Raw genomic sequence first — 14,871 nt, 5'->3', positions numbered from 1 at the left:
AGCAATGAGCACACAATATGGAGCCTTAATAAAGCAGAAGGTGCAGGGAAGCTTCTGAACTTAATAAATACTGTTAAGAAAAATATTTGAGCTCCATGATTATTATTGTTTTCAGAACCTTAATAGACAACTCTAGCAACAGGTTTCTTAGATTTTTGGTTCTCTGATATATACTTATTCCCCAGTCTTGCCTTCTATCTTCTACCACATAATTCATAAAGCTTCTTGCTTATTGCAAACATGAAACACCCACATCACCCTGATTTATGTAACAAATCAGGGTCCCTTCCACTTTCAGGGTTTTGGATAAAAGAGTGGCATTTAAGTCAGTTAATATTGTCCTTTTTACCTGCTGCTGATGTTTGATAGATTCACTGTCCGTGGTGCTGAAGTCGCACACAGTTTTAAAGTTGTCAGGTTTTTTTCAGTCTCTTCGTTCTATTACTTTGCTGCAAGTATTTTTGGTTTTTGATTTTCCTGCTGCAAGCTCTGAAAGCACAGGCAGCATTAAGATCTCCATAGATTGAATTGCATGATGTAAACAACCAAGTGATCTGCAAAGGGTTTTTGTGGTTGCATGATTATTGTGGAACTGGGAATTAAAACCGGTTATGATGTCTTTTTTCCAGTAGACAGCAGCCATAGTGATCTCAGTTTCATAGAGGAGTCAACCAAGTTTTTTTTTTACTATCCAAAACATCTTAATTGTGATAAATGTAAAGTTCAGCTAAATGACTGATTTAAAATTAGCTTATAAAAACCCTAAAAACTAAAAGGTATGTATTAAGTGTACCCAGTACAAATCATTATCTGAAGCAAAAGGTATAAAGTGTTAATATCCACAGCACACAGATTGTTTCATTAAACAGTTTTAATCATTTTACAGTGTTCCTTTGCAGTCTGCAAAGATCTGAAATTTGATTCTGCCCAGGACAAGTGTAAAAAAGAAAATATGAGCTGGGGAATGTTATGATTTTCAGACTTTATTTCCTATTCTACTTCTCTGAATGTTGTGTCTTGCCTTCTTTCCTTTTTGTTGTGTCCTTCTTTTCAAACCTTGTATCCTTCTTTCCTTCCTTTATTCCTTGTGTCCTACCCTCTTTCCCTTTTTCCTACCTTGTGTCCTGCCTCCCTTCTTTAAATATGTCCATTTTCTTTAACCTTCCCTCCTTTCTTTGTTGTGTCCTACCTCGATTTCTTTTCGTGTTCTTCTTTCTTTCTTTGTGTTCTTCCTTCCAATGTACCCGCTTTTCACATATCAGTATTAAGCTCACGGTGAGCGCTTGTATTTTCGGTTTTAAATGACTGTGAAGGACTGAGAAGTCTTACAGGCTGAATCTGGATAAATCTGATGGTTTTGTAGGAACCCTTCTTTTAATTTTTGGGTTGTTTCAGAAAAGTCACTCCTCTCAGGCAGGATGTATGTTTGACTAATCTTCCAAATTAACATCACTCTAAGTGCCAGCTTTTTCAGTTAGTCGCACAATGATTGCTTATATTTACTTCACACAACCCCACTTAAAGCGCATTGCTTTAACTGCCTCTTATGCATTTTTTGCTTTTTGCAATGTGGTCAATAAAGAAATCATAAAGGAAAATCTAGACTGCATATATATGTACATATATACATACATATATATGTTTGTACATTGTTTCAACATCTTATTTCTGTATTGTTGTGTTTTCATGTTTGTCTGTGTGGTAAATCAGTCATTTAGCTCAAAACCCATTTATCTGTGACTGCCATCTGAAGTGGCTGGCTGACTACCTGCAAGACAATCCCATCGAGACGAGCGGTGCCCGCTGCACCAGCCCTCGGCGGCTCGCCAACAAGCGGATCGGACAAATCAAGAGCAAGAAGTTCCGCTGCTCAGGTACAAATCACTTGCACAGCCCTAATGTAATGCTCATATAAGAAATGTGCACGCTGACGTGTGCCTTAAAGTTTTTTTTTTGTTTTTTTGATAATCCAAAGATGGACTCCCAAACCCCCACACATAAAAAAAAAAAATCAACAACCAACAGTCCTCCTCCCTGTTTTCACTCTGTGTATTCCTGCTGGGGTTTTCCCTCTGCATCTTTCTACTAACCACAAATTCCCTGACTTCAGTATTTTCTTGGCTATTTTCAATACTTCTACGTGCACAAATAGCAGATTGTACACTATGAACCTTCTCTTGAAGTCTAACTTTTTGTTCTTTTGCTGATCTGTCTCTCCATTAGCTAGAGAACAGTATTTCATCCCAGGTATTGTACATCGAGCATGTGTGGGTTTTGCACTTTTTTCACCACACTCACCCGCTGCAGTTTGCCTTGACTGACACCTTTTAAAGCCAAATCATCTCATCAACTTCTCATTGTGAACTTTACTTATGAAGCACCGTATCTAACCACACACAGGATAATCACACTCTTATACTTGCACCTACATTTTGTACGTTAGCATAACCTTGACAAAAGGGTGATTAGTTCACTGTCTGATTGCCTGCCTGTGTTAAAGTTTAAATTTTATTTTAATATGTACTCTGACAATATACATGGCAAAAGTATTTATACCCCTAAACATTTTCATATTTTGTCACATTACAACCAAGAACTTCAGTGTATTTATTGGAATTTTATGTGGTAGACGGATATAGAGTAGTGCATAGTTGTGAGGTTGAAGGTGTTTCAAAAGGGTTGCAGGAATTTGCTTTTAGTCATTTTGCAATGCAATACCCATAAATCATGTCCAGTTTATCCAGCTGCCTTCAAAAGCAAATAGAGAATACAGTCGGCTCCTCTGCAGTTTAATCTCAGTAGAAATACAGCTGTGCACTGTTCAGGTTAGCATTATTCAGAGAAGTCAGAAAGTCATAATTGAAATTCCTGTTTACAGTTGGCCATGAGCCATATGGTGGAACCAGGGAACATGTGGAAGAAGGTGCTCTGGTCAGTTGAAACCAAAATCGAAATTTTGGGGACACAAAACAAAATATTTTAATGATGAGAAGATGGATGGTGCTAAATACAGGACAATCTTAGAGTCCACAAAAGTCTTGAAACTGTAGTGGAGGTTCACCTTCCTTCAGGACAACAACCATAAAGATAAAACCAAAGCTACAATAGAAGGGTTTAGATAAAAGCACATTCATGTGTTGGAATGGCCCAGTCAAAGTCCAGACATAAATCCACAGAATTCCTGGCAAGGCTTGAAAATTGCTGTTCTCAGCTGGTCTCCATGCAATCTGACTGAGCAGGAGTTATTTTGCAAAGAAGAAAGTGCAACAATTGCCATCTCTACATGTTCAAAACTTGTGGAGACATACCCCAAAAGACTTTCAGCTATAACTACATAAAAAGCTGGTTCTACAAAACGCTGGTCATTTTTGAAAGATCAAATTTTCCTTCCACTTTTTAATTATGCACGATTTTGTTTGTCTATTAGTGAAGCTCCCAGTACAGTACATGGAAGGTTGTGTTTGTAACAGGACAAAATGTAAAAAAGTTAAAGGGGAAATCAATACTTTTGCAAAGCACTGTAAACCAGTCAGTATTATTCCTTCTCTTTCTTTTTATGTTTTTGTGTTATCAAGTCTAACAATAGCTGATGTGTTTGGGTGTGTCTGTGAGCATATGTGTATATTTTTCTCACTGCAGAACATAAAAAGGTCACACAGTCACTGCGCTCGTAGGGGTGTTGAGAAATATGCAAATTTGACTTGCATATGAGATCAGTAGCAGGACTAAAGGCGGTCATTACCACAGCCGCACACTGAAGCGGCAGGGTGTGTGTGGAGTAAGACACAGTCTGTGTGTGTGAATGCGCACGCATACTGCAGTCATTAACTCCGAAGCTCACCAGGGGGACAGAGGTTTCAAAGCCCAGATACCACATAGGGGGCAACGCTGAATAATTTAACAACATGTGAGGCTGTTAAGTTGAATAAACATGCTCCATTCCTCGGTGTAACCTTGGTATTGCAGCTCAGATCAATGCATCTAATATCATCGAGTTTAATTTGCAATATGTTCACGGCTTACAGGTGCTCTGCACTCAAAGTGGCTGAAGTTTAATGTTCGCACAGTTGGCTCCTTCTGGTGCACTTTCAAAGTCACAGACTCACAGGACAGGGTTTAAACCTGTTTGGCTTCTAGAAAGATGGCTTAGGAAAATGTGTACAGCTTGCATGACTCTTACCATTCACAACTCATTATATTATTTTAAATGAATCTCTGCCTGGGAGAGAGAACCAGCACAATCTGGCGTTTTTTTCTCCACACCGTTTTCCATCACTTTTTTCCTCCTCCAATATAAAAAATGAGTCAAATCCCTGTTTCTTTTTTCTACTGCCTTTCTAACACACTCAGGAGTACACCATGTCAGCTGTAAGTAACAAACACACACGACTGTCCATCAAAGTCCAAGTCCCTCACCTCTCCTCCCAGAGCTGACCTCCAACCTTTGACCTTTCTGTGACTCCTCCACATTAGAGAGTTTCATGTATTTTTCTTGTCTCTGTATCTGTATGATGGCATCAGTGAGTGTATGTAGTACCCAGAAGTCAGGGTTCTCTTGTATTGCTGCTGTCACTCTCCTCCCACTCCTCTTTAATAGCTGCTCTGTTCATGTTCCCATTGCTCCTGAACTTGTCTGTTGATGTTTTATTCTAACACCCTTTATGCCTTTATTTAATATCACTTTCCTGTTTTCCATAATCTCTTCCTGTTTTAACTCTTCATCTTAAATGTTTTGCTACATATTAATACATTAACTGTATTTTTCTCCCTTGAATTTTTGTCCTTTCTAGTGTCTATTATTATATACAATTCTGCTTTCTTCTCTTTTTTGCTTCCTTTTCCTTTTTCCCTTTTATTCTCCCTCTGTGGTATTGTCCTGCTAAGCAGTCCTTATTTTACACTTTTTCATGCTTTACCCTGTATGTCATTTTCTTTGCTTAATCCCACCCTCTGCTGCATTTTAATGTAGTCTGTTTCCTAAGTACAAGTACAATGCCTTGCAAAAATATCATTAACCAGTAAACCTTTTCACATTTTGTCATTTTACTCTCATGTTTTTTTTTTTATTGGGATTCATTTAATAGTCCAAGACAAAGTAGTGTACAATTGTGAAGTGCAAATAAAGCTTTGAAACGTGGCGCATACATGTGTATTCAGCCCCCCCCCCTGAATAAATACTTTGCATAACCACTCTTCACTACAGCTCCAAGAAACTTTGGCTTTTCACATCAAGAGACTGAATATTTCCCCGTTCTTTTTTACAAAATAGACCTAGTTCAGTCCAATCATAAGAAGAGCATCTGCAAACATCAAATTGCAGGTTTTGCCACAGATTCTTTATGAGTTAGGTCTGGACTTTGACTGGGCCATTCTAACACACGAATGTGCTAAATAAGCTAAATCAGGGGACTTAAGCCCCTGACTTCGAGGCCAGTGTCCTGGTCATTAGCAGGACTTTGTTTAACTTTATTACTTGATGAGTGGACAGGCACTCTATTCAGGTGTGTTGGACCAGAGACACATCTAAAAGATGAAGGACCCCTGACCTACAGCCATTATAGTGCAGCTCTGTGTTGTTTAGGGCCCTTGTCCTACTGGAAGGTGTACCTCTCCCCAGTCTCAAATCTTTTGCAATCTTTAGTAGTTTTTTCCACCATTGTTATGTATTTAGCTCCACCCATGTTTATAAACTCTAAAAAAAGGTCCCTGTTCCTGCTTAAGAAAACAATCCTTATGGCGTAATGCTGCCTCCATGTGTCACTGTTGTAAAAATTTGCTATCATCTACCAGATGTTTGCTGTGTTAAGGTGGACAGCCATGTTTTGGTAGGTTTGTAGTCGTCCCTTTCTCAGGCTATGGATTGAACAGGTTCACAAATTCTCCCTGACCTATCTGCTTTGTTCCTTGGTCTTCATGGTGTTGTTTGTTCACTTATATTCTCTTACAAAACTCACCAAGCAGTCAGATTTATACTGAGATTAAATTAAACACAATGCAGATCAAAGTTCCCCCCTAGTCGCTCATTTGGTGACTTCTGAGTGCGATGGGTTTGTTTAGGTTTCATTTAGCGGTATCAGATTAAAAGGGGGTGAATGCAAATTTAAGTAACATGTTTTTTTAGCTTTTATGTTAAAAAACTGTTTATTATTTTCTACTTGTACTTATAATGTGTTATAATGTAAAAAGGCACAGCAGGTATGAATACTTTTGCAAGGCACTGAACCTTCTACCTCCTCCATCTCTGTTCTTCCTTCCCACAGTTGGACGTTTTGCAAATGCGTGTAGAAAACCCTCTCTACTGTCCTGTATGATCCTCTTTCCCGATCATCTGCTCCTTCCTCTCCCTCTCTCCCTCCGACCCCTGTGTTCCAGTGGAGGAGCAGTCAGTCGGCAGGTTGTTCCTTTGTGCTTGATCTAACCATGTGGCTGCCAGGTTCCTAAAGTGGAACATGGTTCTGTCAAGCACCATGGAACGGCGCTGCAATTCCCTGCCGCATGGCCGAGACGCAAGAGAAACCAAACTCCTGTCGCTGCCCTGTCTGTGTGTTTGTGCATGTGGTGTTTGGGTTTTGTATGAGCATTCCTCCTCTGTAATTATTTGATGCTGTTTGGTATACACTGCGGTTTCAAACTCTAACAAATTTTAGCCTGATAGGACAGAAAAGCTCCAAACTCTCTGTTCTCTTGTGGGTGCATGTGTGTCTGTATATTTATTTTTTATAGATTTTGTCTCCTTATATGTGCATTATTGCTCCTTTTTGTCAGTGTTACACACAAATTATGCATGTGTATCACAGATGCATATGATCACAATTTCCTTAATCTTTTTGCTATATTTAGTTTATGATTAATTTTTTCTTCTGTGAACAAAAGCAGCACAGCTCTTTTTAAAATGTTCTTGCTTTGTACCACACCCTGAACTTTGGATAGTTTTTAATGGGAACCAAGTCAGGGTTTGCTTCCCACACAGTAACAGTGTTCATTAACATCTTGGCTGTGATTGTGACCAGGTAACGAGGATTATCGCAGCAAGCTCGGAGGTGACTGCTTCGCTGACTTGGCCTGCCCCGAGAAGTGCCGCTGTGAGGGAACGACGGTCGACTGCTCCAACCAGAAACTTACCAAAATCCCCGATCACATTCCTCAGTACACCACTGAGCTGTGAGTCACCCTTTGTTCCTTGACTTCAGTGTGAATTATAAAAGAAACCTCACGTCAGTCTCTATCCCCTCCTGTTTGCCTCTTACTCATTATTTTGGATTCCCCTTTTTACCTCATGTGTTTCCAGGCGTCTGAACAATAATGAGTTCACGGTGCTTGAGGCAACGGGGATCTTCAAAAAGTTGCCTCAGCTGAGGAAGATGTGAGTCAGACTTGTTATTGTGACGAGAACAAACTGTCAGAGATTGATGTCATAAAGTCAAGTTCGGGTCAAACAGGGAAAACTACAACTATGAAGATGTCTTCTTTCCATTACATTCTTGCTTCCTCATCTTTCCCTCTTTACTGCCCCCTGCAGTAATCTGAGCAATAATCGCATCAGTGACATAGAGGAGGGGACTTTTGATGGAGCTTCAGGGGTCAACGAGTTGATTCTGACCTCCAACAAACTGGAGAACATACACCACCGCATGCTGAAGGGACTCAGTGGCCTCCGCACACTGTGGGTACACACACACACACATTTATTTGTCTCATTACAACCACAAACCTTGGTGCGTTTTATTGGAATTTTCTTGTTATAGACCAACACAAAGAATTGTGGAAGAGAAATCCTAGATGTTGTCTAATTATATTCAGCATCCTCACCTCAAATACCCATAAATAAAATCCAATCCTAATAAATGCATTTAGAAGTGTCCTAATTATTAAATGCTGTCCTGCTGTATGTAATTTAACCTCAGCATAAGTCCAGCTGTTTTGGGAGGACTTCAGTGGTTTGTTAGGGAACATTAGTGAAGACCAAGTAACACAGCAGGCAGAACAGGGATAAGGTTGCAGAGAAGTTCAAAGCAGGGTTAGCTTATACAACAATATCTGAAGCTTTGAACATCTCACTGAGCACTTTTCAGTCATTCATCCAGAACTGCCCACCCACCAAAACATGAACATCCAGCGTACATTATAGGCTAGGCAAGGAGAGTATTAATCAGAGAATCTGCCCCTTGGTAGCTCTAGGAGGCACTGGAGAGACCAACAGCACAGGTAGGAAACTCTGTTGGCAGGACTATTAGCGGTGAACTCTACAGATGTGGACATTGTGGATGAGTGGCATGAAGAATCCCACTGTTAAAAGAAGGCCATATTAACAACCACTGTTTGCAGTTTGCAACAAGCCAAGTAGGAAACAGCAGGAATGTGAAAGAAGTGCTCTGGTCAGCCAATACTTTTTGGACTACATGTTATATGTACAGAAGAAGTTACACTGCACATCACCCTAAACACATAATCTCTGGTGTAGAGATCTAAAACATGGTGATGGCAGCATTATCCAAATAAAATAAATTGAAGTTAGTCGTTATTTTAACATGAAAAAATGTCAAAAGTTACACTTTCACAAGGCATGATAAATATGCACTAAAAGTGCAAAAAAAATATTCAGAAGCTTCCACACATACATATAATCTCCCCAAATTTTCACTTTTTTAAATCTTGCACAAAATGTATTTTATATAAATGTATGTATTTGTGTGAATAGTATGCTGAGGAGTAACAGGATCAGCTGTGTGAGCAACAGCAGCTTCGTAGGGTTGAGTTCTGTGCGGCTCCTTTCACTCTATGACAACCAGATCACCTCCATGAACCCTGGAGCCTTCGACACACTGCACTCCCTCTCCACACTGTGAGTATACATGACTGTATAATACTCTCAGGCTGCTGCTCAGTAGCTTCAGTTTGTAGAAAATCACAGTTTTGCTTGTTTCATTTGTCCTTCAGAAACCTCTTGGCCAATCCCTTCAACTGTAATTGTCACCTGGCCTGGCTCGGCGATTGGCTGAGGAGGAAACGCATCGTCACCGGAAATCCTCGCTGCCAGAATCCTTATTTCCTAAAGGAAATTCCTATCCAGGACGTAGCTGTTCAGGACTTTGCCTGTGAAGATGGTGAGTTGGAGCAAATGCAGTAACCTGTTCTCCATTATCGCTTCTTCTTCCGTCATTCTTATCATTTTCCTCAATGCATGCAACAGGTAACAATGAGAACAGCTGCTCTCCTGTTCTGAGGTGTCCAGCCGAGTGTTCTTGTCTGGACACTGTGGTGCGCTGCAGCAACAAAGGTCTCACCACACTGCCCAAAGGCCTCCCAAAAGAGACCACTGAACTGTGAGTTCACCTCTTACAAAAAGCTAGACAATTCAAGTAGTAAAAAGGGCAGTTGTTTGCAGATATGCACCCATTCACTCATTGCCTATGGGAGGGGATGGGGGGTGTTTATATTAAATGTTGAAACCTTTATATTTGCTAAAATATTTATGTAAACTGGGATCACAAGAGATAGAAAACACGGTTTAACATTAGAAACCGGTTTTAAAAACATTTTTAAAAAGCCAACAAAGAATTAGATGACTTAGCAAGTAATAGATTATTTCCCACAATCAATATCAAAATGAATACAGTGAAAGAGAGAAAGAATATATTTATTGTTCTCTAATTTATTTATTTAAATGACTATTACCCAATTATTAACCAGTCATTAGCTTTTTGGTGACATTAGATCATGAGTAAATGTTTAGTTAAGGGTTGGTCAGCTATTGCTTTATTTAGCAGTTCTTGCTCATATTTAGTAACTGTTCTTCAAATAAGTGCTAACAATACTAACATAAACTGTCTTTGAATGCACTAATGTGCAATGGTTTGAATCCAACGCTACTGTTGTTGGAGATTTCTTTGAAATAACTAGATCTTCTTGTTTTTCTGAAGTGGTTTAAATAGTTCCTCTGGCTTTCAGAAAAATTATGAATAGGTGTTTCTGTGGACATTGGTTGCTTATTTGCTAATTTTCTGACTTGTCCTTGTACTTTATCATGACAGCAAATTGTCTAGTGCATCTTTTAAAAATTGGAAAGCTGTTGATTGTGATGCCGAATCTTCACTAATTAATAAGATGTTCAACTCAGGGGTAAAGAGAGGATGTCAGTTGTTATTAAAGCTACTTTAAAGCAGGATATAGAGCATATAGGCATAAATTGACTGTAAAGGTCTCATTGTCAAAGTTAAAGGGCTTAACATACACAAAGAAAAATTGCTTTGCAAAAATGGTCAGGTACCATAGCAAACTAAGAGCAAAAACAGCACCAAAATTCAAAGAAAGACTTTAAAATCAAGAGACCTGCTATTAACGTATCTAGTATGGAGGGTTAGTCTGCTCTGTGAGTTAGCCCTGACAACAGAGAAACGCCAACAGAGATTGTAGAAGGTTACAAGAATGGAGACAAAGTTTACTTTGTAAAACTGTACATTATGGCCTAACATCTCTACATTACTCAGTTGTCCAAAGTGCATTGCTCCTCCAGTCTCTGAGCATTGCACCCTTTGACCATTGGGTCGTTCTTTCTGGAACATTGACTTCTGGGAATACTGGAAGACTGACCTTAAATCACTTGAGAATAATATTTAACAGAAGTTGCCTTTTGACCTTTATGGATAGCAGCATTTGCTTTTTAGGGGTATTGTTGATGTATTTAATTATCGACATAATACACCTTTACATGTTCCAGAACAGTAAACTTTAAAATCACACTGATAAATTTTAGTTGATTAGCTAGACCACACTGAAACTTTCCTTTTTAAACCCTGTTGAAGATGCATGGGGTACTTGGTTGACAGTTATGAAAGCTTTCTTTTCCCCATGACTGTACTACACAGGTGTGTTATTTAAATCTCAAGTAAATGCACAAAGAAATTCTGCGGCTTTAGAAAACTCTAACTCTGTAAAGTGTAAAAAGACTCTGGAGTTAGTGGTGTTTTTAAACATATCTAAGTGAAAACCAACATTTCAATGTCACAGCTGGATCTATAGCCTCAAAGTGACAGATACATAATCTCAGTTATGTTTCATTATGTGTGTGCGATAAAAATGTGTGAGGCTCCAGAGGGAATATTACATTTCAGTGTTTATTATGGCTGTAATAGTAATGACTGCTCACACTGCTGGAAATAAGGAATTTCCCATGTGGCTTTTATGTAATTTTATCTTGTTTGGTTTTTCCCTCTTAACCTCCTATTTAATTTTCCATATTTATCTTTTATCTGCTCCAGTTTTGTATCTAAATCCGGTCCATGTTTATTTTCCTTTCTTTGTATCCAAAGGTATTTGGACGGAAACCACTTCACTCAAGTTCCAGTGGAGCTCTCGAATTACAAACACTTAACACTCATGTAAGTTTGGCAACATTAACTTAATGAACGAAAAGTCATTAATCCACAAACTACTGGCACATAACAGTCTAATACAAACATACATGGAGGACTATGATTTGCCTGATATTTCCTGCACTTTTTAAGAACAACACTAACACACTGCTGCTATGTGAGATTTCTGTGTTGAATCATATTGGTTTGGTCCCGATGAGGGCGTAACTGTCAGAACAAATTAAAACAAACAGCGATTATCTGCTGTTTACAATCTGTGTGTTGTGTGGATTCATTTTGGCACGTGTGCCTCCGTGTGTGTGTTTTATGCATCTGTTGTTTCCTTTTCAGTGATTTGAGTAACAACCAGATCAGCACGTTGTCCAACCACAGCCTCAGTAACATGTCCGAGCTGCTTACACTGTGAGTCTGGCTTTACATCTGTCCCTTTGTAATATGGGTGCAAGTGTGTGTCTGTGTGTGAATCTGGCATTAAAGATTGTGTTTATGCATATTTGTTGTTCCTACGTGCTCTGGCAAATGAGTAGAAATGCAGTAAGTTGCACTTGTTGCTAACTTTTGCTTGGATGTTACACATCTGAGGCTTACATGAAACTGACTGTGTCACACAGGTCTATTAAGGACCTACCTGAAGCAGTTGAAATGCAGTTACAGCAAAATAAGATTTGCTAAAAAGTTGGTGGAAGAAAGTTTTTTTTATCTTTCAATAGGTTGTTGAATTCCAGTTGCAAATTTGAATGCTATTTACAGGAAACAGACTGAGTTTCAGTGTGCTGCAATAGTGTGCTACAATATGTAAATCAAATCAAACTGCATCATAAAAGCAGGGCTGCAGCCCATCCTTATGGTGGTGAGAACGTAACTGAAACTTTACCCAAACAGCAGAACTGTTATCAGTTGTACTGTTACTGAAAAAAGCAGGAATAAAATCACAGATTAACCTTGTTTTCCTCTATGTAGCTACCAGCAAGCTTTATCACCGCAGTACGGCCACTAGCTGCTACAGGGACCTAGAAATGTAGTTTAAAATTCCTAGTAGCCGTTGGTTTAAAAGTAAGTAATCAAGTAGTGCAATAGTTTATGATCCTTTTATTAATTTGTGCCTTATTGTAGCCATTTAGGCAGATTTTTATTGTAACAAATATGTTCAAAATCAATATAATTTGTGTTGGATATTGATTCAATGCGGCCAATTGATAGTTGTAATAACAATGGTTCCACCAGCAAGAAGTCATATGAACGTTAAGAACTTAAAGGTTCTATTATTAACATGTTGGTGCCAGATAGTGAAGCCCACCTTCAGGGGTCTGGTGGAGTCTATTTGCTGATGGATCAGAGCTGTTTTGGTGGCAAAAAGGGGACCAACACACTATTAGGCAGGTGGTTACAATGTTCTGCCTCATTTCTGCATAAACTTTGTAAGTCTTTCTGCAATAGAGCATGTGCTGAATGGGCTGCTTTTTTTACTTCTGTGCGTAAAGAATCCTGAGCTACAACCGTCTGCGATGCATCCCAGTGAGGGCGTTCGATGGACTCAAGTCTCTGCGTTTGCTGTGAGTATCTCCTTATGTCTCCTTATGCAGACAGGTAGTAAATATTTCTGAAAGGCTTTTAACATCTGGGTGTCTAAATTTCAGAGATGTTTTTCCTCTCTGATCCTAAATCACTCGCTTCCTTAGATCTCTCCATGGTAACGACATATCCCTGATTCCAGAGGGAGCCTTTAAAGACCTGTCATCGCTGTCTCATCTGTGAGTATCGTACACTTAGATGGAAAATAGCTCCGCAAGAAATTAACCTAAAGTCCAGTTTTGTTAGATTTGAATTCTGATTCCAGAACAATCTGATTCCAGCAATAAGAAATTAGCACATCAGTAATAAAACAATAATAATAATTTAATCAATGTTACTTGTTCAGCACTCTACAACATTTTTGTAATCTAGAAAAAAAAAAACTAATGTTGACATGTTTCCTCTAAGTTACTGAAGTTTAAATAAAAATAAACTTTGCTTAAAGTGAAGTAATTCAAACCCTTTTTTTTACATTAGTTCATACAGCAGTTTTAGATCTGAGCTAAAGGTCCATCAAATACTCCTCTGCCGGCCCATTTCTATGCCACCTCAATTTTTGAGGATTTCAACAGCTCCTAATTTTGTTTATGTTTTTCACTCCTAAAGGCTTTGAGGTGCACCTTGGTTGTTAAACAAAATAATAGTCCTTATTCCCAAGCCCTCTTAAATGTGTATTGTGGAAGAATTTCTATACTCATGCTCTTGTTTTGCAGTTACTGTTTCTGATCCCTGAAGGTTTCAGTTTTATTTAATGAAACTAAATACAATTTTAGAGATTATAACAGATGGATAATATTGCTGCAGCTCTTGTTTTCCAACACATCATTGCCCAATCTTACTAATTACACATTGATTGCCTGCACGCTTGCCACAGGGCTCTGGGTGCCAACCCTTTGTACTGTGACTGCCACATGCAGTGGCTGTCTGACTGGGTGAAGAGCGGCTACAAGGAGCCCGGCATCGCTCGCTGTGCTGGGCCCGGTGACATGACAGACAAGCTACTCCTCACCACACCCTCCAAGAAGTTTACCTGCACAGGTAAATGTACATGCACACACTACTGTGACACAGTAAACACGTTTCACATTCTGTTTCTTTCCTGGTAAAATACAAATAACAACTGGAAACAGCCGGTTTGTGTTGTGCCAGGAAACTGACATGCAACTGATTGGAAATCTCCCTGGATAGAGTACAAGCTGCCAAATACAAAAAAAAGGAGCTCAATAATAAAAATGATGTGTATATTTGAAAGTACACATGCTCACGAACAACGTACTGTTTTAATATTTGTTTTACATAATTTAATAAGACAAACTGCATTTCCTTGTCAGTTGGATTAATCAGACATCTGATTAATCAGGGCAGTTAAAACCCATTTGAGACATTTGGCATCAACTAATAAAATCACCAGGTCAGTAAACAACAACAAAAAAATAATCAATTCACATAAATTTGAACATTTTAGTTTTATTTGAGAAACAAGAAGCTGATGGTATAATAGGTTTTGTTACATGCACTAAAATGTATTTATTTTAAATAAGTAATGTCTTTCCATAGCTTTCTCTGTGTTGCTAAGACATAGTGTGTGATAGACTTGCTTAAAATAACACAAACAATACAGATGCTCACCGCAAATTATTATTAGCTTGATATTCATCAATAACTAGACTTATGTTCAGTTAGAAGTTTCTGTTAGCGTTTTCACTGAAATATTCACGCTGTAGAAACCACAAATCAACTCATGTGTTTTCCCTCTGAAAGATTTTTTTCAGTTTTTATTTATTGTCACACATTTTTGTTTAAGATCATGAAACAAATTAATAATATAGTAATATCCATCAAAGAAAAACGTAGTAGCCACAAAAAGCAGTTAACAAATGATCATTTCATTTTTAAAGGAGAAAACTAAAGACTTGTTGGCATTCAT

General features: G+C 38.6%; 1 protein-coding gene across 14 annotated transcripts in view; it reads left to right on the top strand.

The window, feature by feature from the left end:
- Positions 1 to 14,871, top strand: part of slit2 (slit homolog 2 (Drosophila)) — a 135,936-nt gene that overhangs the window by 101,415 nt on the left and 19,650 nt on the right. For 4 of the 14 annotated variants that reach the window (XM_047365223.1, XM_047365225.1, XM_047365222.1 and 1 more), the window contains 14 exons: positions 1,711 to 1,874; positions 2,224 to 2,247; positions 4,351 to 4,368; positions 7,011 to 7,161; positions 7,289 to 7,363; positions 7,520 to 7,663; positions 8,699 to 8,842; positions 8,938 to 9,104; positions 9,191 to 9,323; positions 11,310 to 11,378; positions 11,703 to 11,774; positions 12,854 to 12,925; positions 13,052 to 13,123; positions 13,819 to 13,982. In XM_047365223.1, coding sequence (XP_047221179.1) covers positions 1,711 to 1,874; positions 2,224 to 2,247; positions 4,351 to 4,368; positions 7,011 to 7,161; positions 7,289 to 7,363; positions 7,520 to 7,663; positions 8,699 to 8,842; positions 8,938 to 9,104; positions 9,191 to 9,323; positions 11,310 to 11,378; positions 11,703 to 11,774; positions 12,854 to 12,925; positions 13,052 to 13,123; positions 13,819 to 13,982 — 1,469 coding nt within the window. The remainder of the gene's footprint in view (positions 1 to 1,710; positions 1,875 to 2,223; positions 2,248 to 4,350; positions 4,369 to 7,010; positions 7,162 to 7,288; positions 7,364 to 7,519; positions 7,664 to 8,698; positions 8,843 to 8,937; positions 9,105 to 9,190; positions 9,324 to 11,309; positions 11,379 to 11,702; positions 11,775 to 12,853; positions 12,926 to 13,051; positions 13,124 to 13,818; positions 13,983 to 14,871) is intronic. The other 10 variants (XM_047365230.1, XM_047365227.1, XM_047365228.1 and 7 more) reach the window with 4 other exon arrangements.

This window comes from Girardinichthys multiradiatus, chromosome 5 (assembly GCF_021462225.1).
Source record: "Girardinichthys multiradiatus isolate DD_20200921_A chromosome 5, DD_fGirMul_XY1, whole genome shotgun sequence".
NCBI lineage: Eukaryota > Metazoa > Chordata > Actinopteri > Cyprinodontiformes > Goodeidae > Girardinichthys > Girardinichthys multiradiatus.
Note: the sequence above shows the minus strand (reverse complement) of the source record. Positions and strands in the feature narration are given on the sequence as shown.